At 46.8% G+C, this 25,586-nt stretch overlaps 1 protein-coding gene across 1 annotated transcript in view; it reads left to right on the top strand.

Moving 5' to 3' along the window:
* The first annotated feature begins 313 nt into the window (after positions 1-313).
* Positions 314-25,586, top strand: part of ARIH2 (ariadne RBR E3 ubiquitin protein ligase 2) — a 48,418-nt gene continuing 23,145 nt past the window's right edge. The window contains exons 1-2 of the mRNA XM_056854058.1: positions 314-388; positions 2,417-2,764. Coding sequence (XP_056710036.1) covers positions 2,513-2,764 — 252 coding nt within the window. The 5' untranslated portion in view covers positions 314-388; positions 2,417-2,512. The remainder of the gene's footprint in view (positions 389-2,416; positions 2,765-25,586) is intronic.

Raw genomic sequence — 25,586 nt, 5'->3', positions numbered from 1 at the left:
GGTGGTTTCCAGTACCTTGCTGGTACTGGCTAAAGCCACGACTTGCTTATGTTGTTGATGAACAGCGCTCAGAATGCCTGAAGCAATCACTGAGTAATGAGATGTTCCTCTTTTTAATGCCTGCATGCTTTGAAATCATTTTTAGAGGTGAATTAGTAAGATGGCCTACTTTCACACTTTCCATCTTTGGGGTTCTGGGTTTGTGCATGTGATAGTTCCCGATTTGTCTGCCTTTCAGACTCTGACTTCTGAATTGGGTTAAACACGAATTCGCTTCTCAGCTCTGCCGTTGACCTGTTGTCATTTCAGCCTGTTTGCTTCCTGTTTCTGAGACGGGTGAAAGCGCCTCTCACGAAGGTCATGAGAACTTGAGTTGCATACTTTGAAGGTATGAGGTGTCACAGTTTACAGCACAGTGTTTATTTAGTGCCATTGGTTACACAGCCACAGTCCTCGCCAAGAAAGATTACTTTCTCGGTAAGATGAGGGGAGAAAGTTGAGAGATGCTCAACTGGTAGTAGAAGGTGCAGCAAAGGTTAGACTGCGATGCTACAGGGTGGCATTTCCAGTAAAATTAATTTTGGAGGATTAAAGGAATCAGTGGGGGTCTATTTATTTGCTTTATTCGTAGTCTACCTTTCTCACTGAGGCTCAGGGCAGATTGCACACTGGAAGTCAATCAGCAGGACAAGACATCTGATAAGCTGTAATATAGTGGGGGCTAGGCAGGGATGTTGATGGCTGGCGGGCCATCAACTTGGGGAGTTGGGTGGATAACCTGGCACAGACGGGGTTGCGTTCCTCCGGTCTAGGGCAGATTGTGCTTCTGTTCCACCAACCACCAGCATGGCTCAGGGAGCTCCTGCCTTCTCGTGTTACTTGATTGTCAAGTGTCAGGGGTCACCAGACACTGTTTTTTCCTTGTCCTCAAAAGTAAAAAAAATGACCTCCCATCTAACACACATTGGTCAGCTGCTAGTTAAATTACTAACTCCTGTGTGGGGCTGCCTGTGAATATTGTTCTGACACGTCAACTAGTCCAAAGTGCAGTGGCCAGCCTGTTAATTTGACCTGGCTAAAGAGGCCACAGTACACTGGTTTACAAAAAGAGTAGTAGTAGTTGGGTTTTCTACCCTGCTTTTCTCTACCTTTAAGGCTCTGTGGTGCAGAGTGGTAAGCTGCAGTCAAAGCTCTACTCATGACCTGAGTTCGTTCCCAACAGAAGTCAGATTCAGGTAGCCGGCTCAAGGTTGACTCTGCCTTCCATCCTTCCGAGGTCGGTAAAATGCGTACCCAGTTTGCTGAGGGTAAAGTGTAGATGACTGGGAAGGCAACGTCAAACCACCCTGTAAACATAGTCTGCCTAGTAAATGTGATGTGACGTTGCCCCATGGGTCAACAATGACCCAGTGCTTGCACAGCGGACTACCTTAACCTTTTTTTCCCCCTCTGCCTTTAAGGAGGCTCACAGTGGCTTACAATCACCTTCCCCCCCCCACAACAGGTACCTTGTGAGGTAGGTGGATCTGAAAGAGGTCTGAGAGAACTGTGACTAGCCCAAGGTCACCCAGCAGGCTGCGTTTGGAGGAGTGGGGAATGGAACCCAGTTCTCCAGACTAGAATCCACCACTATACCACACTGGTGCTGCACTGGCTATACAAATACTTTCTAGCGCTATTTAAAGTGCCATTAAAGCCACCCTAGGCAACCTTCTCTCTTTTTATATCATAGAGGAGGAAGCTCTATGGACAGGGTTCCCTGCATTGGGTGTCCACTGTGTGGCTTACCAAGACTAGAACATTCTCAGTATAGTGGCCTAACCATTACAATTATTTTTAGGGGTCCTCCTTCGGGTGCCACCATCCATCTGAGGCTTTAGCATCCCAAGAAAAAGGCCTTCTCAGTTGTAGCACCAAAGTTATGGAAGACAACAAAATTATGGGAACACAGTCCTGAGCTCCTTGGAGGAACGCTGGGGTAAAATGTGATAGAATTGCCAGAGCAAGGTGTTGCACCACCTTGTCTGAAATTTCTGAGGCCCTTTCCACAGGAGAGTATTTTACAGCTCTCTTCCCGCTTATTTCCTGCATGGTAAGCTATAGTCTTGTGTGGAAAAGGAAACATTTACCTGTAGACAGTGAAGGGAGTTTTGTACCTGAACAGAGGTTGGAAGATGGATCCTTAAACAATTTAGGCAGCAAGAATAACATGGCTGCTCTTGGCCTCTTAAATAAAAGTGTCTTCCAGGCTTCCGTGCGTATGAGCATCACTGTTTAATGTTATGAATTGAGAGGGTTTCCCTCTAAATAAAAACTGCTTTGCTGCTGATGTGCATACACTTTATGGGCATGAAAATAAACTGGTTCTTTTGTTTTCATTCCCTTTGTCCCCCCTCTCTCCCCCCTTCCGGTTTAGGAATTAGAAAAGTCAGATGAAGTCAAGAGAGTGGTAAAGTGCGGTGGAGAAAAACAGACATTCCTCTCCTGCTCTACAGTTTGGCAGAGCATTAAGATGTCCGTGGACATGAACAGCCAGGGCTCCGACAGCAACGAAGAGGACTATGATCCAAACTGTGAGGAGGAGGAGGAAGAAGACGAAGAACCTGGGGACATTGAGGATTATTACGTGGGGGTGGCAAATGATGTGGAGCAACAAGGGGCTGACGCCTTTGATCCCGAGGAATATCTGTTCACCTGCTTGACTTACAAGGAGTCTGAGAGTACCCTGAACGAGCACATGGTCAGCCTGGCCTCTGCATTAAAGGTGAGCAGCCCTGTGGCACTTGGCGGAGATGCGCCTTTAAGTCTGCAAATTCCGACATGACAAAAGTTCAATCGCTGTGTCTTGACAACAGAGCAGTAAGTGGCAAACGCTCACAAGTGCTTTGGATTTGGTTGTGTTTTCAGTGTCACTACAGTGTTCACCTACACATTTTATTGTTTGATTAAGTCATTCATGTATACCCCTGCATTTCTCCCTAAAGGAGACCCAACGGCTTACACAATGTTCTCCTCTCCATTTTATCCTCACAACAACCCTGTGAGGTAGGTTAGGCTGAGAGTGCGGCTGGCCCAAGGACACCCCGCAAGCTTCCATGGCGCGAGTGGGGATTTAAACCTGGGTCTTCCAGGTACTAGTCTGACACTCTTAACCTCTACACCAAACTGGGTTTTCTGTGTATGTGTGTGTGGGGGGAAGCATACCTTTTTCATAGAGCTGCTGTTTTGATTGTAAAAGCTCCTCAATATCCGTAGGTAAGCAAAATGGCCAGGGCTTGTTCATTCCTTTGCTTACTTTGCCATATGGATTTGGTTTACAAAGGTCATAGGCCGCAATTGATTTCAACTAAGGTTGAAAGTCAAATGGAATTTGTGGGTGGGACTTCCTTGGCTTGGGTCAGTACCTGTTCTTCCTCGTAGCTTTCAGTTCCTTCTAACGGGTTTTCATTTCTGAGTCTCCCCTGTCCCGTAAGACCCTTCCTGTGCTTCTTACCCTCTCAGGCCATGCCAAAATCTTACCAAAGGCCCTATAAAATGAGGGATTGCAACCAGAATAAATTATAGTCTTAATAAACTTGCGCAATGGGTATGGCAAAATGTGGTGCATTGGCCATTGAGCAGAAGTCGCAAAACTTGTGTTTTTGCATGTGTGCTCTCACTTGCGCACAGCAGCATTTCTCCCAGAAACTGAGAAACTTTATCCTTCCGTTTTCCAGCTGGGCCTGGACCTCTTCAGAACAAATCAGAGGAGGAAGCAGCCGCTGGGGAGGGGGGGATCCCCTCTGTGTTTTCTGTGCTGCTTCTCCTGGGCAATCCTTCTGAACAAACTCCCACCTCTGTCATGCTTCATGGAGAATGGGCAGTGGGGGCGGGGGCACAGCCAAGGCAGAGTATGGCCTTACAGTAAGGTTGTTTAGGAAATGGGCAGGGGGAATGGATACTTTATAGACCTGATGTTATCCGTTGCCTGCATAGATGGCAGTTGTTATGTCGGTCCCAAAAACTTAATCCCGAATAACACGGTGAAGTTTTCTACACCGCCTTCTTGTGCAGGGGGAATCTATTTTTTGAACTGAATGTTTTATTGGTTATGATTTATGAACAGTTGTCTGTAACTTAAAGGCATTTGTAATTCTTAGCATGAGATCCGTATCTCACTCTACCAGTGTTGAGATTCTCCCCACCACCACCATATCCAGCTCTGGAAACCATCGCTAAAAGGAAGTCCAAGATATACTTTGCAAATAACTTGATCTATTTTGGCTCACGAAGTGAGTCCTCAGAAGCACGTAACAAAAGTTCCAGTTTGACAATTGGGTATTATGCTGTGTTTTTTGAGGGGGGAATAATCATAGATTTTCAAGAGAAGCAGATCTGAGCTCCTTTGAAATCCTATCATTACCATGACAAATGGCTTGTTGAAAGGTAGGTGCTTCTTGCCTCCTGCTGTACCAATGACTAATTCTCCGGGGAGGGGGATGACACACACTTAATTTCTGTGCCAAGTGAACTGAAGAAAGCAGTAATCTCCTTTGTCTAATGCCGCTTGGGCAGTAGACTTAACCGAGAAGCCTGTGAAGACCCCATTGCTCTAACTTGGAGGGGAGAAACTAAGGGCTCAGAGAAGAGGTCTGTTCTTCAGCTTGTGCCAGTATTTGGCACCTGCTCTGAGCCATCTGGCATGTTGGTGACACGTAGTAGCAACCTGCCATGAGCTTGGAGCCAATTGCGACTATTATAGCTAAGGATGCAATGTACACAACAGGCTTCAGTTGCCCTCTTCTGATGCTTTTAACTAATACTTAAAACTTGACTAAATGGCCACCGAGCAAAACTTTTATGTTTCACATTAAAAAACTCTCATACCCTGCCAGAAATTTTGTTAGTCTTTAAGGTGCTGCCGGACTCTTGCTTTTTTCTACTGCTAGTGACGGACTGACATGGCTACCCATTGTGGTCTATCATAAAAAATTGACCCAGATAAATTCTGGGAAGCTTTTCAAGACACCACTGAGATGTACATGCCCATTCTCTGTGTGCGCCTTTAGTGTTTGGTGATGTTTGCTCTGAGGCTATCTTCATAAATCCATGGCTACATTCCCTCGTAAAGGCCACCACTTCATTCTGCCGTCATCATCTTCTCCCTCAATAGCTTCCCTGCTTATTTTACAAGGACAGCCAGTGTGGTGTAGTGGTTAAGAGCGGTGGTTTGGAGCGGTGGACTCTAATCTGGAGAACTGGGTTTTGATTCCCCACTCCACATGAGTGGTGGACGCTCATCTGGTGAACCGGGTTGGCTTCCCCACTCCCACACACGAAGCTAGCTGGGTGACCTTGGGCCAGTCACAGCTTTCTTAGAGCTCTCTCAGCCCCACCTGCCTCACAGGGTGTCTGTTGTGGGGAGAGGGAGATTGTAAGCCAGTTTGATTCTTCCTTAAGGGGTAGAGAAAATTGGCATATAAAAACCAACCTTTTGGTTTCTTATCTGGCTTTGGGGTCAGGCACCCATCTTGCAACTTGGCAGATAATGTTCTTCTCAAAGACAAGTTCAGCAAGCTCTGATCATCCCCATTCTTGCAGACGGTGAGAATCTGTGCCACAGCAGAAAAGAGAATGGTAAATTTCTGGTAAAATCAACATTGAATGCAATCTTGAAGCAATTATTACCTGAGAGAAGGATTTTCCATTGTAATATCCTTGTAAAGATTTACAGCATGGCTGCACTTGGAGTACTGTATACAGTTGTGGTCAACTTGTCTAAAAAGGATATGGTGGAGCTGGAAAATATTTGGAAAAGAGCAATCCGATAATGAAAGGATTGAAGCTCCTTCTTTGAGAGGAAAGACTCAAGAGTTGAAGCTTTTCAGTTTAGGAAAAAAATGGCTATGGGTGGGCATGAGAGGTTTATAAAACTGTGCATGGTGTGGAGAACATGGTTGGAGAGTTGAGGGGATTTTCTGATCCCACGTATATATAGGAAAAAATTGCTATGGGTGGGCATGAGAGGTTTATAAAACTGTACATGGTGTGGAGAACATAGAGAGTTGAGGGAATTTTCTGATCCCATCTACAACCAATTTTAAAAGTCTTATCACTGGGGGTAAGGCAGAGTTTTGTCCATGGTGGGTATAAATAAAAATCAAGCACCAGTTTGCTGTGACATCCAGATTGTGGGTGGGAAAAGAAGTCCAGTTTGCCCAGGTGCCTCCATTCCGATGTCACAATGAACTGGAGCTCAATTCTGGGTTTCCCAGCCGCAAATCTCAAATTGCTTGGGGAAAGAAGAAACCAACACATGAGCCCAGCAACAAATTGTTTTTGTACCCATCGTAGAGAAACCTCTGTTTGTCCGTAACATCTGAAATTCTGGTAATTCTTGCAACATACTTGGAAAGTAGGCCAACATTATCCCTATGTCATACTTGTGGGGGATGAGATCGAGAGAGTATTGCCACCCACCCCTGCCATGGGTGAGGCTCAAACTAGGGACTTCTTGGTCAACGGTGCACCCTAACAAGCTCTCGCAAAGTGTAGCACAGCCATACTTGTTGGCCACAGTTTTTCATGTAGGAGGCCTAAATGCTTCTTGGTTTAAGGGTCTTGTTCCATACCACTGATTGTAAGTTATTGGACTTACCCTACTCAGAAAGACTTAGCTCATGTAACATGATGAAAATCGATGCGCTTGCTCACATGATGCTGGAGGGTTCCCATTTCAAACTGCAACGTGACCAATGGATTACTCCTATTTTAACTAAACTACCTGCCACCGTAATAGGTGATAAAATAGTCCCCTTTTTGCTGGTAGATAGAGATCCAAGTATAACAGTGACAGTGGCCAGGTATCTCTCCACCATATTTTCCTCAAAGAAATAGAAAAAAACTCCCCATTAACTGCTCAAAATCAGTGGGTCGTGGGAGCTAGGAAGGAAAGTTATTGAACATGCAGGCAAACATGTTGTTTTGGCTGTTTTGGAACAGTGGGGATACATTTAGGGCAAAGCTTCTTACTGTGGGTCGTGACCCCCATATGGGGTCGCGTAACTGAATGTGGGGGTCGCGAAAAAATTGGCAACAGTAAAAGTTATAGAGCAAATCACGCCTGAACTGACCCTAGAAGCTAAAATGACTAAACTGAAGCTAGCGTATTTTGGTCACATTATGAGAAGATAAGAGTCACTGGAAAAGACAGTCATGTTAGGAAAGTTGAGGGCAGCAGGAAAAGAGGAAGACCCAACAAGAGATGGACTGACTCAATAAAGGAAGCCACAGCCCTCAGTTTGCAAGATCTTATCAAGGCTGTCAAAGATAGGACATTTTGGAGGACTTTGATTCATAGGGTCGCCATGAGTCAGAAGCAACTTGACGGCACTTAACACACACACACACAAAAGTTATACCAAAGAATTGTTTTAAAATAAATTTCTTTGTGATTTACTATCAGTAAATGTTTGATTTGTATACCTATTTTATATACCGTATCTATATTCTCAGGATCATGTAAAAATTTCTTGGGCAAAAATGGGTCGCGAGCGGGAAAAGTTTAAGAAGCCCTGATTTAGGTGCCTTTGAAATTTTCAGATGCCATGTCAGGGATGCAGAAATAGCAGAAGCCATGCCATATGCGTACATATGTCTGTTTAAAAAACAAAGATGCCTACAAACTTGACTTTTTTTAAGAGGCAGATGTTCGGGAAGTGGAGGGTGGCCCAAGCTGTGAAGTCCTTTGTGTCATTTGCCTTTCTTCTCATACTTGCATGTGTGGGTGCCATGACAGGACCGTGATCAAAGCATTCCCATCCCACCCACACTTTTTTTTTTATGCTCATGGGTGTTCTGGGGAAAGTTTATCCTTCGCGCCCTAAAATGTTTCAAGTGGCCCTTTGAAGAGATGGACTCTTCAAGTAATACGGGTGATGTTACAGCCAATACAGTAATTGAACTGTTATGCTATGTTTGTTTTTGCAAATGTTTTGCATGAGTTGTTTTATCTTGTGGAAAAGGTGACTGCTAGAATCCAGCAAAAGGCCATGGAAGCTTTGTGAGTGGCTCTTCAGTAGGTGCCAAGGGTGGGGGAATATCAAAATAGTAACTAAGAAATAAAGTGGAGGGAGGGACACTTTACTAGTGGGCTGGTGTAAAGCATTTATTATACAGTGTAATTATCTGATAGGGGCAGTGTGACATTTCCTGGTCATACCAGAAAGCTTGATGCTGAAGAGCTCATTAAGCAGCGGAATATTTCAAAAGCGTTCATACGTTTGTGAATTGGCCTGGAGCGGCACATGTAGAGGGAAATGGTGTGCTGTTGGAGATTCTTGCTTGAGTTCTTGGGTCAGTGCAGTCTCTTAAGTTGCTTGCCGCAGCTTCTGATCAGTTTGCATTATTTCTGGTGCTTTTCCTGTGACCTGCTTTAAAATAGTGCAAGACACCAGGGCAGAAGGTAGATCTAGGGCTGGCTCATGATAGATCCCCTGAAGCTCCCCACTCAGGAGCTGTAGGGAATCCAGCTCTTCTTGGCTTAAATGGCTAGGACAACCAGTCTAGTTGGCTGCAGTCTATTTAGATCATAAATAAGAATGTTATATACATTACATTGGTTTTTAAAATGGTCAGCAAGAAGAGGTCACCACTTATCCCTCCACTTCCTCACTTTTAAAATGGACTAGTTCTTTGCATGGCATTTTTAGGGTTTGATGTTGCACAGGAATGTGCTGCCTTGGAGGGTGGTGGAGTCCCCGTCTTTGGAGGTCTTTAAGCAGAGGCTAGATGGCCATCTGTCGGGAGTGCTTTGATTGTGGGATCCTGCATGGCGGGGGGAGGGTTGGGGTCACTGGGGATGTGGGGGGAGTTAGTTGTTAATTTCCTGCATTGTGCAGGGGGTTGGACTAGATGACCCTAGTGGTCCCTTCCAGCTGTATGATTCTATGATGCTATGATCCTGATGAGTGGGCAGTGTGGTATAGTGATTAAGAGCGACAGACTCTAATCTGGAGAACCAGGGTGGTTTCCCCACTCCTCCACATGAAGCCACCTGGGTGACCTTGGGCCACTCAGTCTCTCAGAACTCTCTCAGCCCCACCCTACCTCACATGGTGTCTGTTGTGGGGGAGGCGGGAGGGAAGGCAATTGTAAGCCGGTTTGATTCTCCTTTTGAAAACGTAGAGAAAGTCGGTGTATAAAAACTAGCTCCTCTTCTTCTAGTTCAGATATTAATTTGTATAGGCAGATGCCACAGTGTGTTCCTCAAGCGGTGTGGCAGGTAATTGTGAGTGGCTCCACCACTTGAGAAGGCCATTTTGCAATTGGCTTTGACTGGTGGACCCTGGAGCCCTGGAAAACGAAGAGGTAGATCCCTCAAACCTGAAATCTGGCCATCCCTGCTTTCAGGGTCAGGAATGGACACCTACAGAAAATGTAGACCTCGTCCTATTGGATTTCGCATTAAAGAAAATTTTATATGTGGACATGCACACAAGGCATACTGGAATATGTAACTTCACTTCTGCGTTAGGAGGAATTGTGCTGAATGTTTCTTGCTGGGCAGCTGGCTGTTTAATCATGCGAGGTGCTAAGCCTGGTAAAACCCATTTCATTTTTATCCCACCCTTCCCCCAAGGAGCTCAAGGCAGCACACATAATCTCTCCCCATTTTACCCACAGAACAACCCTGTGAGAGGGAGGTTATTGGACCAGAGTAACCCAGCAGTTTCATGGTGGTTTGAGCCTGGGTCTCCCCAGTACTAGTGTGATATTCTATACCATTACAGCACACTGATTCTCTGCCCTTGATAAAAAAAAATATTGAATTCATGGTTACAAGGACATTGGGGTCTGATGGGAATCTTTAGAAAAACTACTATAAGCAGGGCTTCTTAAACTTTTTCCACTTAGCAACCCCTTTTCGCCCGAGAAATTTTTACGAGACCCCAGGTATATAGGTATATAAAATAGATATACAAATCAAATGTTTACTGATAATAAATCATAAAGAAATTTATTTTAAAACAATTCTTTGGTATACATATAATTTTACCATTTACTGTGGCCAAATTTTTCGCAACCCCCACATTCAGTTAAGCGACCCCATATGGGGCTGTGACCCGCAGTTTTAAGAAGCTTTGATTTAGAGCACGGCTGGCGAAGGCCTATGTTCTGAGGGGCTGCTCTGTCTTCTGGGTGCCGGTTTGGGATGTAGAACAACTTGATCCTCTTGCAGATGGTCAAGCTCTATAATAAAATTGCTGTCTTCGAGCAATAAGGGGTTTACTAGTATTGAGCACATGTGCTTAGGTGGTACAAGGTCATCTCTGGGAGCAGATAAGCAAATATCTGGTGAAGTTGGATATAAAAATCTGCCTTGAGCTTCGGTGAGAAAGGCAGGCTATGAATGAAGTAAAAAAAAAGGAAAATGCGTCTCTTGGAAGATCTCTTTGAGAAATAGATTAGGAGTGGGCTTTTGCTGTTCAAGAATTTTTTAGTACTTGGATTACAAAAATTGGTGAGCCTACTGTGAGCTGACTGTAGTTGCCTTAGGAGTCAGACTGTTCCCCCCAGGCCTCGACAAACTTTCTCGCCAGGCCAAAAACTGGCCAGACTCTTTTTCAGCCTTCAGGTTTTTTTATTGGAATGACAGTTTTCTCATTATCACTACCACAAAACCTACTAAGTATGTCACAATTTCTCGTAATTTTATTTAGGCTACCATATGACAAAAGCGTTGTAGTATATAAATAAATATGGGGATATAACCCTGGCTGTCGTCGCAGTAAAATCATTGCAGAAAATACGAGGTGCCACAATGAAATTTCTAGGTGCTATGGCGACCTGCCACCTTGGGTTTGTCAAGCCCCGATCTAAACAGTTGTTGTTCCACTGAGATTTGAAAAGGATATGTCCTATTTAAAAGAAGTATCAGATTTGGCATCTGGCTTACTGTATCAGCTTACTTAAACATAAAATTAAGTGTCTCATGTGAAGAACTAGAATGTCTCTAGTCTCCTGAAGAGGAGAAGTCTGAGAAGGGTTATGATAACCATCTTCAAGTACTTGAAAGGCTGTCATATAGAGGATGGTGCCGAGTTGTTTTCTGTTGCTTCAGAAGGTCGGACCAGACCCAATGGGTTGAAATTAAATCTCAAGGTTTCCATGTAGACATTAGGAAGAATTTTCTAACAGTTAGAGCGGTTCCTCAGTGGAACAGGCTTCCTTGGGAGGTGGTAAGCTCTCCTTCCCTGGAGGTTTTTAAGAAGAGGCTAGATGGTCATCTGTCAGCAATGCTGATTCTATGACCTTAGGCAGATGATGAGAGGGAGGGCATCTTGGCCATCTTCTGGGCATGGAGTAGGGGTCACTGGGGGTGGGTGGGGGAGATAGTTGTGAATTTCCTGCGTTGTGCAGGGGGTTGGACTAAATGACGCTGGTGGCCGCTTCCAACTCTTATGATTCTATTATTCTAGTCTGGTTTGTCAAGCCTGAAAGTAAGTCTGGTTTGTCAAGCCCTCCTCGTGGGGAATGCTGTGCATTGAACACATGAAGCTGCCTTATACTGAATCAGACCCGTAGTCCATCAAAGTCGATATTGTCTACCCAGACTGGCAGCAGCTCTCCAGGGTCTCAGGCAGAGGTCTTTCACATCACCTACTTGTCTAGTCCCTAACTGGAGATGCCGGGGACTGAACCTGGCACATTTTCTGCATGCCAAGCAGATGCTCTACCACTGAGCCACGGCCCTTCTTCCAGTAATGTTGCTAGGAAGACCTAAGCCTCCTTGTGGGGAATGCCGTCATTTTGATGTTGCCTGCTGCCACTCATCTGACTGGGGAAATGACCTACAAATATTCAGAAGCTATTTAGAATTATTTTTCTTCTTTCCAATTTTATGAATCGCCTAAAGAGTGCTGCGTTTATGGATTGGCCAGAAGCTAAAAAAATCTTCTCACCGCCTCTGATCTTTGCAGGGTATAGGTGGTGGTGGGTGGAGAGCACTGCAAAACCTTTTAGTCATTGTATCTGGGAGTTTATCTTACTAGTTCTGTAGCTGGCCTAGAAAGTGAGTAACGAAAGCTGTGAAACAGAGCCACAGCCCACAGTGTTTCAGTTCAGCAGTCTGTTAATCACCCAGACAAAGGGCCAAATTGGACCAAGGGGAGAGGGATAATAAATCTCCTACAGTTCCACACTCCACATATTTCTCAGTCTTATAGTGTAGCGTTTCACACATGCACTCGACAATTTTTTTTTCTAAATCGCAATATGTTCTCGTGACAGTGGTAAGGTTATTTTTACCCTATTTGCATTGAATGGGAAACTGAAATAAGTAACTATATATCTAACTCGGAGGTGTGCCCACTGCCTGTGGATACTTAAATCCACAAAGAGGGAGCCCACTCAACCCCAACAAAATCTGAAACTAAAAAAAGGGGTTAAATCCCCCCAAAAAACTACCGTATTTTTCGCTCCATAAGACACACTTTTTTCCTCCTCAAAAGTGAGGGGAAATGTCTGTGCATCTTATGGAGCAAATGTGTGTGAATCCGGCCCCCGGGGAGAAGGGCAAAGCTGCGAGAGGCCCTGGGAGCCAAGGCCGACCCCCGGCCATGGCAGCCCAGCGCAGAGCCGGCGCGCCCCGGGCGCCGGCTAGGAAGCTGCCAGCCAGCTGGGGGGCGGGAGGCCCCTCCCAGCAGCCGCCCAGCGCAGCGGGAGCCCGGCGCAGAGCCCACACGCCCTGGGAGCCGGCTTTAAAGCCGCCAGCCAGCTGGGGGGCAGGAGGCCCCTCCCAGCCGCGCGGCAGCGGGGCGCAGAGCCGGGCCGCCCTGGGAGCCGGCTGGGATGCCGCCAGCCAGCTGGGGGGCGGGAGGGCCCTCCCAGCCGCCCAGCGCAGCCTCGGGACCGGGAAGCACTGTGGGGAGGTTAAACTCCTCTGCGCTGCCATCCCAGGCAGTGCAGAGCACTTTCAAGACCCCCCTGCCTTTCCCCGCCTTTAAAGACTGCCCCGCCCGGTTTCCTTGTAGTCCCAGGAAACTGGGCGGGGCGGTCTTTAAACTGCTCCATGCTGCCTGGCCAGGCAGCGCAGAGCAGTTTAACCTCCCCCCGCGCTTCCCGGTCCCGAGGCTCAGCTGTTGGGCGGGGACTTGAAAGTGCTCTGCGCTGCCTGGGATGGCAGCGCGGAGGAGTTTAAAGACACCCCCCCCCCGAGCCGGGCTTCCAGGGAGTCCCTAGAAGCCGGGCGGGGGGGCGGTCTTGAAAGTGCTCTGCGCTGCCTGGGATGGCAGCGTAAAGACACCCACCCCCCTGCCGGGCTTCCACGGGCAGTACACCATTTGATTCAGAATATATTTTTTCTTGTTTTCCTCCTCTAAAATCTAGGTGCGTCTTATGGTCAGGTGCGTCTTATGGAGCGAAAAATATGGTAAATAACGTTGGTGGCTGCCAGCAGCACCCCTCCAACCCAGAGGGCGGGGACATTGACAGCCACCTAGAGATTGGGACTCAGGGGGGTAACCGCATTAGTGGGCAAGCCCAAAGTGGGCTCAGCCAATGAGATTGAGACTGGGGGGGGACGGGCTCAGGAATGGGGGGGAATGGGATTTGTATAGACTAAAATGGACACTTGTGTAGACAAAAGTGGACAAAAAATAGTTTCTTAATGTTCTTATTTTCTCCTTGGTGCAGAGGCGGATCTATTGTGAAACTAATGAAGCTTAAGCTTCAGGGACCCTAATCCCGGAGGGGCCCCCTGAAGCAACTTTTTTTTTTAATGAGTGAATTTTTCAACAAAATTGATGGAGTTTTTTAGCGATAGAATCATAAGCAAATGGGTTGAAGTACTTAATATTGACTTTAGAATATGCTCTAACACCCATTTCATATGGCCTGAAAATGTCCCTGCAATTGGTCAAATTTCAAAATTTTCTCGGCTTGCAGCACTCAAACCCCCAGCTGTAAGGGCCCAATGAGCTCACCTGAATTTATTCACAGCCTTCATTTGGGCAGCTGGATCCTCAAATCCTTCGTTGGTGTACGGCTTAATAGCTCTGTAGTTTTATTTTGTCACTGTATGGCCCATTTTCAAGGACTCCACCCCAACAACCTGTTCTCCACCATTTCAGCCTCAAGGTCCTTGCAAGGGCAGCAAGGCCCTTTGGACCTTGTTGGATGTTGCCCTATTGTTGCTGGTTGCAAAGGAGGCCGCATAACAGTTCAAGCTTCAGGGCCCCAAAAATGTAGGTCCGCCACTGCCTTGGTGTGTTTGCTGCTGTTCTTTATACTGCCAAAGGGAAAGGCTATTCGTCACAATCAATTAAATCCCCAAAGTTTTTATTTTTCTGTCTCATTTTGGGAGTTATTTAATTCTGACGCTAGATTGCAAAAATACACAAGGAAGGGTAAAACGGGAAAAGTCATTTTGTGCATTATAAAGTTCAAGCTGAATCGTTTGATATTGGCACGCAGGTTTTCTTTCAACATGGTAATGTCAATTTGATCAACATAAGAACATAAGAAAGGCCCTGCTGGATCAGACCAAGGCCCATCAAGTCCAGCAGTCTGTTCACACAGTGGCCAACCAGGTGCCTCTAGGAAGCCACTAACAAGACGAGTGCAGCAGCACCATCCTGCCTGTGTTCCACCGCACCCAAAATAATAGGCATGTTCCTCTGATACTAGAGAGAACAGGTATGCAGCATGACTAATATCCATTCTAACTAACAGCCATGAATACCCCTCTCCTCCATGAATATGTCCACTCCCCTCTTAAAGCCCTCCAAGCTGGCAGCCATCACCACATCCTGGGGCAGGGAGTTCCACAATTTAACTATGCGTTGTGTGAAAAAATACTTCCTTTTATCTGTTTTGAATCTCTCACCCTCCAGCTTTAGCAGATGACCCCGTGTTCTAGTATTATGGGAGAGGGAGAAAAACCTCTCCCTGTCCACTCTCTCCGAACCATGCATAATTTTATAGACCTCTATCATGTCTCCCCTCCGCCGCCTTCTTTCCAAGCTAAACAGCCCTAAGCGTCTTAACTGCTCCCCATAGGACAGTTGCTCTAGTCCCCTAATCATTTTGGTTGCTCTTTTCTGCACCTTCTCAAGCTCTGTAATATCCTTTTTTAGGTGTGGTGACCAGAACTGTACACAGTATTCCAAGTGTGGTCTCACCATAGATTTGTACAAGGGCAGTATGATATCAGCAGTTCTTTTCTCTATTCCTCGTCTAATTATAGCCAGCATGGAATTTGCCTTTTTTACAGCAGCTGCATACTGGGTTGACATCTTCAGTGGGCTATCCACTACCACCCCAAGATCCCTTTCTTGGTCTGTTGCTGCCAGCACAGATCCCATCAGTGTATATGTGAAGTTGGGATTTTTTGTCCCAATATGCATCACTTTACACTTACTCACATTGAATCTCATTTGCCATTTTAATGTCCATTCTTCCAGTATGCAGAGATCCTTCTGGAGCTCTTCACAGTCCAATTTTGTTTTAACCACCCTAAATAATTTGGTGTCATCTGCAAACTTGGCTACTTCACTGTTTAACCCCAACTCCAGGTCATTGATGAACAGGTTGAAAAGCACCGGTCCCAACACAGATCCCTGAGGCACCCCACTGCTCACATCCCGCCATTGTGAGAACTGACCATTGATTCCTACTCTCTACTTCCTATTTTTCAGCCAGCTCTCAATCCATAAGAGGATTTGTCCTCTTATCCCGTGACTATAAAGTTTGCTTAGCAGTCTTTGGTGGGGGACTTTGTCAAAAGCTTTTTGGAAATCCAAATACACAATATCCACAGGCTCATTCCTTCCCGCATGCTTACTGACGCTTTCAAAAAACTCTAATAGGTTAGTGAGACAGGACCTACCCTTACAGAAGTCATGTTGGGTTTTGCCCAGCAGACCTTACCCTTCTATATGCTTGACAATTCTATCTTTAATAATGCTTTCCACTAATTTACCTGGAACAGACGTTAAGCTAACTGGCCTGTAATTTCCTGGGTCCCCCCGGAACCTTTTTTATAAATGGGTGTTACATTGGCCATTCTCCAGTCCTCTGGTACAGAGGCTGATCGAAGGACATATTACATATCTTTGTTAGAAGTTCAGCAATTTCCCATTTGAGTTCTTGAAGAACTCTAGGATGAATACCGTCTGGTCCCTGTGACTCGTTAGTTTGCAGTTTGTCTAGACGTTCTAGGACTTCCTGCCTTGTTACCACTATTTGCCTCAGTTCCTCATTTTCCCCTCTCCAAAATCTCTGTTCAGGAGAAGGAATCTGCCCTGTATCTTCAACAGTGAAGACAGATGAGAAGAATTCATTTAGTTTTTCAGCAATCGCTTTATCCTCCCTTAGAGTTCCTTTACTCCCGTTGTCATCCAATGGTCCAACTACTTCCCTAGCTGGTTTCCTACTCCTAATATACTTAAAGAATTTCTTATTGTTTGTTTTGATGTGTTTAGCAATATGCCCCTCAAAATCTTTTTTTGCATCTCTAATTATCTGCTTGCATTTCCTTTGTGCAAGTTTGTGTTTGCCTCTGTTCGCTTCGTTTGGGCAAACCTTCCAGTCTCTGAAGGAAGACTTTTTTTCTCGAATTGCTTCCTTCACCTTACCCGTTAGCCATGGTGGTGACCTCTTGGACTTATTACTACCTTTCCTGACCTGCGGTATACAAGCTAGCTGAGCCTCTAGTAATGTGGACTTGAGTAACCCCCAAGCCTTTTCAAGAGATTTAACCCTCCTAACTGTTCCTTTCAACTTCCTCTTTACCACTTTTCTCATTTTAGAGAAGTTCCCTCTTTTAAAGTCAAAGGTAATTGTGTGAGATTTCCCAGTCACTTTCCCACTTACATATACATTAAATTTGATGCCATTGTGATCACTATTGCCAACTGGCTCAACTACATCCACATCCCGCACTAAATCACTGGCAGCACCACAGAGTATTAAATCCAGGATCGCCTCCCCTCTGTCTGGGTCTATGACCAACTGTTTGAGGGCACAGTCATTTAGGATGTCTAAAAATTTTATCTCTTTGGCTTGACTGGAGCATACATTTATCCAATCAATATGAGGGAAGTTGAAGTCTCCCATTATTACTACTTCATTACCTTTACATGCTTCCCTAATTTCATTCTCCATCTCAAGATCACCCTGAGCCATTTGGTCAGGGGGCCGATAGAACGTCCCCAGTACTAAATCTCCTTTGGGGCCTGGAATCGTCACCCATAAGGATTCTTTGGACGCGTCTGCCCTTTTTATGGTCTCTAGCTTATTAGACACTATGCCTTCCTTGATATACATAGCAACACCCCCTCCAATACGCCCTTCCCTGTCATTTCTATACAGTTTGTAACCAGGGATGACTGTATCCCACTGGTTCTCTCCCCTCCACCAGGTTTCTGTAATGCTCACTATATCTATGTTTTCCCTTAAAACCATGCAGTCTAACTCCCCCATTTTTGCTTGGAGGCTTCTAGCATTAGCATAGGAATACCTCCACACTGCTTCTCTCTTTCGACTTGCCTGGCATGTGCCTTTCGGCATCTTTAAGTGGCTATCCATCATTTTCCCCCCATTCCCTTTCATGTCCAAGTAATTCCCATGTGGGCAATCTGAAGCAATTTTCCCTTTGTCCATGTGCACTGAGTTTGTCCGAACCAGATGCTTCTCAGCTCCTGTCGGCTTTCCCCCCAGGTTCAGTTTAAAAGCTGCTCTACCACCTTTTTTATAGTACGCGCCAGCAGTCTGGTTCCATCCTGGTTCAAGTGGAGCCCATCCCTTTTGTATAGGCCCGGCTTGTCCCAAAATGTTGCCCAGTTCCTTACAAATCTAAAGCCCTCTTCCCTGCACCACCATCTCATCCACGCATTGAGACTCACCAACTGTGCCTGCCTAGCTGGTCCTGCACGTGGAACAGGTAGCATTTCTGAGAAAGCTACCTTGGAGGTCCTGGCTTTTAGTCTTCTGCTTAGCAGCCTAAATTTGGATTCCAAGACCTCCGGACTACATTTCCCCACATCGTTGGTGCCAACATGCACCACAACCACTGGCTCCTCTCCAGCACTACCTACCAGACTACCTATATGACGGGTAATGTCTGCAACCTTCGCACCAGGCAGGCAAGTCACCATGTGGTCCATGCACCTACCAGAAACCCAGCTATCTACATTCCTAAGGATTGAATCCCCCACTACAAGAAGCCCCCCTCCCCTCTGAGGCATATCCTCGGTACGAGAGGATATCTGTTCTTCTACCAAGGAAGAGGTCCCTTCTAAAGTACCACATTCCCCTACCGCAGTGAGATGGCCTCCTTCCCCAAGGGCTCCATCATCCGTGACTGGCAGGTTGCCGTCACCTTGGGACTGGGATGTGATTATTTCATCCCCGGAGTCCTTAGTCACCTCTCTCTCTGCCTGCCTCAGCTCCTCCAGTTGAGCTACCTTGGCCTCGAGGAAGTGAACTCGCTTTCTGAGAGCCAGGAGCTCCCTGCACCGAGCGCACACCCACGACTTCTGTCCAGCAGGCAGATAATCATACATGTGACACTTCATGCAGTACACTGGATAGCCCCCCGACCCCTGCTGGCTTTCTACCTTAATAACTGGTATTTTATTAATTAATTTATTATTATATTATTCTTTGGTGTTGTAACCCTGCCCTTTACTCTCTTGCACTCTTCCTATACCAAATAAGAACTGAGTGCCGAAGTTCCTTGCCCTGCAGCTATCTGCTGCTAATTCACATAGATATTCAAGTTGCTCAGTACTGCAACCGGATAGAGAGAGTTACTCTGCTAAGATAAAAAGATTTTATACTCACCTACAGCTCCCCAGTCACGATCCACAGGGCAAGAGCCTCTCCCAGCAAACCTCAGTTAAATTCTCAGTTTAGGCTTCCCAGTGTTTTAAAAAAGGCAAAGTTTAAACTCACCCCTGCCTGTAGTCCCCAGCTCAGCTGAATCAAAATGCAGCCTCAATGATGGATATGTTGTTCTTCTGTGACAAGCGTGATCTGTGTGAGAAAAAGAAGAAGAGGGGAAGGTGATAACTTTCTATGTGTTAAGAATGAACTTGGACATCATAAAAGCAGGGGGGGGGGAATGTCGGCTGTTTTCCGTGCATCTTCTTTTTGGGCATATGGTATTTACTGCTGTCATTTTTAAGAATGTCTTTGTAACCTTGAATGGTAATCCTTTTTTAAATGGAAGTGTAGTAGTTCAGAGTTTGAGCTATGAACCAATCAGTCCCTTCCTGCTCCCAAGTCTCAACCTTTAATTCACCCCTAGATTCAGCTCCCTGGAGCTCTTAATTCTGTGATACTCATAAGAACATAAGAAAGGCCCTGCTGGATCAGACCAAGGCCCATCAAGTCCAGCAGTCTGTTCACACAATGGCCAACCAGGTGCCTCTAGGAAGCTCACAAACAAGACGACTGCAGCAGCACCATCCTGCCTGTGTTCCACAGCACCTAATATAATAGGCATGCTCCTCCGATCCTGGAGACAATAGGTATGCATTATGACTAGTATCCATTTTAACTAATAGCCATGAATACCCCTTTCCTCCATGAATATGTCCACTCCCCTCTTAAAGCCTTCCAAGTTGGCAGCCATCACCACATCCTGGGGCAGGGAGTTCCACAATTTAACTATGCATTGTGTGAAAAAATACTTCCTTTTATCTGTTTTGAATCTGTCACCCTCCAGCTTCAACAGATGACCTCGCGTTCTAGTATTATGGGAGAGGGAGAAAAACTTCTCCCTGTCCACTCTCTCTAAACTTCTCCCTGTCCACTCTCTCTCTTACCTCCTGAGCTCACAATGCATTTATGATGTTAAAAGTGAGGATACATTGAGGATATCTGTTTTGGGGCTGCTTCTTGCATACAGTTCTCAAGTAATGTATGTGAAGCACATGAGGAATTTCAGGAAATAACTTTGTAATGCTAGCAGCCTGGTCCTGTGTGTGTTTTCTCGGAAGGAAAATCCCACTGGATTGGGTCTAAAGCTCTCCAGAGTTTTCATGCCCTCCCTCCTTCCTCTGCAGCTCCTTATCTCTTGCCCTGAAAAGTTGGGTGACCTTGTAAGGCATATGATGCAGGGGGCTGCAGGTGTGAGGGGGATTGAAAACTTAGGTAGTGTGAGGTAAACTTCTTTCTCTGTATCTGCAGTTTAACAATAGTAACTCTGCATTGCCTCACGTCGTTGGAAATCTAACTGAAATATACTCAAAGTGCTTAAAATACACTCCATAAATGCTTATTTATGGGACTTGCAAAAATTCCTTTTGGGCCTGCATATGAGGCATAAATTTGTGCAAGGAAAAAAAGCATGGTTTTTTTTCTACCCCCTCTCCCTGTTTTCAGCCCTGCTGCTCTCGCTTGTTGCAGAGATTTCAGCTGGAGGGGGTGGCGCTTGGATTAAAGCTCCAGTGCGCACAGATTAAACATGAGGAACAAGTTGTTCTAAGGTTTAACCAGAGATCCTCTTTCAGTCCCCAGTCTAATTTAGTACACTGTGAATAAAGCACCTGACATCTGCTTCCCTAGGCTTGTGCTTCTCCTCCCTAAACTGCACTTTCCCCCCCTTCATGAGTATCTCAGATGGTGAGCATCTCTGCACACATAGGTCCAGACTGGTACTGCATATTAATGGTATAGAAATAATGATCATGTTTACCGTAGTGTTCTCTTTCATGACCACCTCACCTTTAGGTTCTCAAACTCCAGGTTTGCACAAGGTGCCTGCAAGGGTGTTGGCGAATGCTTGAACTGAGCAAGTGACGTGGTTCCTCCAGAACACTGGCAGGCTCCTGGGATTAAGCGTATACTTTCTCTGAGAGCCTGAGTGAGCTGCAGCTGGAGGAGGAGCGGCTCCATTCTTATCCTTTGGAGCAGCTAGGGGTGCCTAATGCCTGTGTTGGCAGACAGTGTGGAAATGATACAGGAGCAGTTCAGTTAGATCTTTAGCTACCAGAGGCTGGGCAATCACTTGTCAGGGATGCTCTGATCCTGCATTGAGCAGGGGGTTGGACTAGATGGCCTGTCTGGCCCATTCCAACTCTATGATTCTATGATTAACATAGGATTCAAGGGACGATAAATTTGGAAGTGAAGAGAGTGAGCTAAAAAAATTGAGAGCTTACCTGTGTTAGACCTCTTGCATTTTGTGGCATTGTGACCCCACTGTTTACCTCCCTCCCGTGTCCATGTGTGTATAATCCTCCAACTGTGAGGATAACCTCCAGATGGTTTAATGTGCTGGTTTCCAAGCTTTTCAGCCCCAGGACCTACCTTTAATCCCCAGGCATCATCTGGAACCCAGTGAGCTGCCAGCACATGATATAAGTCCTGACTTAAGTCACGTGCTAGGATGAGGAGGAACCAGTCTTTCTGAACCTCCCTTCACCACAAAGGATTCCTTTCCCCCAGTGAGTAATCTTGCCTTACTCATAGAATCATAGAGTTGGAAGGGACCACCAGGTCATCTAGTCCAACCCCCTGCACAATGCAGGAAAGTCACAATTACCTCCCCCTCACAACCCCAGTGACCCCTACTCCATGCCCAGAAGATGGCCAAGACGCCCCCCTCTCATGAACCGCCTAAGGTCATGGAATCAGCATTGCTGACAGATGGCCATCTAGCCTCTGCTTAAAAATCTCCAGGGAATGAGAGCTTACCACCTCCCGAGGAAGGCTGTTCTGCTGAGGAACCGTTCTGTTAGAAAATTCTTCCTAATGTCTAGATGGAAACTCTTGATACTATCCTGCTACTCATTTCAGCATGCATGCAAAGAATCATAGAGTTGGAAGGAGCCATACAGGCCATCTAGTCCAACCCCCTGCTCAATGCAGGATCAGCCTAAAGCAGGGGTGAGGAATCTTTTTTCCACCAAGGGCCATTAGGATATTTATAACATCATTCACGGGCCATACAAAATTATCAACTTAAAAATTAGCCGACCAAGCCCCAAGCAGACAGCTTCCCCAGATGACCCCCTTTGCGCAGGCAAGCAGGCAGGCATCCAACTGGTGGCACACTCGCCCACCTGGTGGCACAGGATGATCTGTTGCACCAGCCGGGCGTAGCTGTCCAGCCACATGCCGGAGTTGCTCTTGCTACCTCCGACACACTGACTAAGAACCCCCCCCCCTGCATTCTGGCCCTGCCCCCTTTAATCCCTCCATTGTTGCCACTTCCGCCCCCAGCCCTCTTGTAGTACAGAGGGAATATGTTTCTCCATGGCCCGGGTGGGAAAGGGTTAACACAGTTTCTTGGGCAGCCAAAGCAGCTCCATAGCTAATGACTCTTCTGCAAGGGGGGGGGGGAAAGGTTCCTTTTCTCGGCAAAACAAACTTACATCCGCCTTGAATAGAGGCTATTCCTGTCCGTGGGACGGGGCGGATCACCAGTCTTAGATCCTTCTGAGCTAGAGATCTGCCAGGACCCATGAAGGGCCAGACCAAATGACTTCGCGGGCCTTAAATGGCCCCCGGGCCTGACATTCCCCACCCCTGGCCTAAAGTATCCCTGACAAGAGTTTGTCCAGCTGCTGCTTGAAGACTGCCAGTGAGAGGGAGCTCACCACCTCCCTAGGCAGCTGATTCAACTGCTAAACTACTCTTACTGTAAAAAAAAATCAAAAAAATCCTGATATCCAGCTGGTACTATTCTGCCTATAATTTAAACCCATTGTTGCAAGTCCTCTGCTACCATCAGGAACAGCTCCCTGCTTTCCTCTGAGTGACAGCCCTTCAAATACTTAAAGGGAGCAATCATGTCCCCCCTCAACCTCCTCTCCAGAGTGACTACCGTATATACTCGCGTATAAGCCGAGTTTTTCAGCCCAAAAAACGGGCTGAAAAAGCCGTCCTCGGCTTATACGCGGGTCAATACGGTAGGGGAGGAGGGAGGAGGCAACTTACCATCGCCGCCATCGCCGCCGCTGCTGGGCCCATGCGGCTTCGCCTGGCCAGGAGCGCCCTGTGAGGGCCTCCTGCGGCCGCTCCAAGGCCGCGCGGCCGCCACCGCCGGGCGCGCCGGGCTCCCCCCGCCCTGGAAGGGCTGGGGGGAGCCTGCTGCGGCCGCTCCCAGGCCGTGCGGCCGCCGCTGCCGGGCGCGCCGGGCTCCCCCCGCCCTGGAAGGGCTGGGGGGAGCCTGCTGCGGCCGCTCCAAGGCCGTGCAGCCGCCGCCGCCGGGCGCGCCGGGCTCACTCCCCCCCTTGAAGGGCTGGGGGGGAGCCTGCTGCGGCCGCCGCCGCCGGGCGCGCCGGGCTCCCCCCGCTCTAGAAGGGCTGGGGGAAGCCTGCTGCGGCCGCTCTAGGCCACGCGGCCGCCGCCGCCGGGCACGCCTGGCTCCCCCCGCCCTGGAAGCCTCCTGCGGGGGGCCCACCGCCGCCACCACCGCCTTCACTGGGAGCCTGTCAGGTAAGCCTGCGTGGGGGGGGGAGGGGTTATAAGCCGACCCTCGGCTTATACGCGGGTGCCTAATTTTTCCCCATTTTTGGGGAGAAATTAGGCACCTCGGCTTATACGCGGGTCGGCTTATACATGGGTATATACGGTATTCCCAAGTCCCTCAGTCTTTCCTCTGCACCAGCTCCAGTCTGTCCCCATCCTTTTTGAAGTGAGGCCTCCAGAACAGCACACAGTACTCCAGGTGTGGCCTGACCAATGCGGTGTACATCAGGACAATGACATCTTGCGACGGTCTGAAGCGCAACAAATAGTGCCCTTTAACAGAACGTTTTCCTTGCCAGACTCTTTCCGCTGGTTAGAAATCCATAAATTTAGATGAGCTTTCTTATTGGCGAGGTATAATGCCTTAGACTTAGCCAAGACACAAGGGAGGTATAATAAAATTATTGCAGAAGACAGCAAATGCTCATTTTGTCCTGATTGAGTGGACTCCTCGGCACACATTGTTTTAGCATGTTCCCAAAATGATACTGCACAAAATAAATATATTATTCCCTGGAGAAAACAGCTAATGACACTTCCTTAGAAGCGGATACTGCGTTATCTGTTGTCAAGTAGATCAGTGAATTGTGTGAGATATGTGGCAACTTTTCTCTCTATAGTGTCAAGAAAAAAGTAATTTTCATTCCCCCCCCTTTTTAAAGTGTGAAATGGTAGATAAATAGCCAATAGCTGTTAAATCTAGGGACGAATAGAATACTAAAAAAAATATTGCGCGCAAGGTACCACTGGGCTCTGTCCTGGGACCGCTATTATGTAATATTTTTGTTAATGACTTGGATGATGGAATAGAGAGCATGCTAATCAAATTTGCAGATGACACCCAGTTAGGGGGGGTAGTTAATACCCCGGAGGGTAGGGTCAGAGTTCAGAATTACCTCGATAGACTGGAGAGCTGGGCCATAAGCAATAAAATGGATTTAAATAGGGAGAAGTGTAAAGTAGTTCACCTAGGCAGAAACAACATAAGGCACAGGTACAGGATGGGAGAGAGTTGGCTTGACAACAGTACATGTGAAAGAGATCTGGGAGTCTTAGTGGACCACAAACATGAGTCAACAGTGTGATATGGCAGCTAAGAAGGCCAATGCAATTCTGGGCTGCATCAATAGGAGTATTGTGTCTAGATCAAGGGAAGTAATACTACCACTGTATTCTGCATTGGTCAGACCTCACTTGGAATACTGTGTCCAGTTTTGGGCTCCACAATTTAAGAAGGATGTTGACAAGTTGGAGCGTGTCCAGAGGAGGGCGACCAGAATGGTCAAAGGTCTGGAATCCATGCCCTATGAGGAGAGACTTAGGGAGTTGGGTTTGTTTAGTTTGGAGAAGAGAAGATTGAGGGGAGACATGATAGCCATGTTTAAATATTTGAAGGGATGTCATGTTGATGAGGGAACTAGTTTGTTCTCTGTTGCTCCAGAGACTAGGACACGGAGTAATGGATTTAAACTAATAGAAAAGTGATTCCACTTAAACATTAGGAAGAACTTTCTGACGGTGAGGGCTGTTCGATGCTGGAATGTGCTGCCTTGGAGGGTGGTGGAGTCCTCGTCTTTGGAGGTCTTTAAGCAGAGGCTGGATGGCCATCTGTCGGGAGTGCTTTGATTGTGTGATCCTGCATGGCGGGGTGAGGGCTGGGGTCACTGGGGATGTGAGGGGAGGTAGTTGTTAATTTCCTGCATTGGGCAGGGGGTTGGACTAGATGACCCTAGTGGTCCCTTCCAACTTTATGATTCTATGAAGCTGGCAACACATGGCCTTTAAACATATTAAAGAATTGCTCCAGAAAGAGATCCAGCTCTTTCCCCTGCATATAGCTTTGCCCTTCCTCATGTCCTTTTAGGCCTCCTGCATGCAATTACGTTGTAATGCCCCACAAGCCTTTCTGCATTTCACCATGCTAGATCTCAAAAATATCTACATCTGCAAATGAATGTTCCTAAACTTTGCAGTGGAAACAATGAAAAAAAATATTCTAATTGCCAGATTCATTTGAGTGTGTACAAGTGCATAAACTGAGATTGTGGTCGTCGGTGAATGAATTTGGTGTGGGGAGGATGAATGTATATATTTGCTAGGCCCCAGGGAATGTTTGGGGCAAG

The sequence above is a fragment of the Euleptes europaea genome, chromosome 1, assembly GCF_029931775.1.
Source record: "Euleptes europaea isolate rEulEur1 chromosome 1, rEulEur1.hap1, whole genome shotgun sequence".
NCBI classification, from domain to species: Eukaryota; Metazoa; Chordata; class Lepidosauria; order Squamata; family Sphaerodactylidae; genus Euleptes; species Euleptes europaea.
The sequence above is the reverse complement of the archived record's forward strand: the minus strand, read 5'-3'. Positions and strand labels throughout refer to the sequence as shown.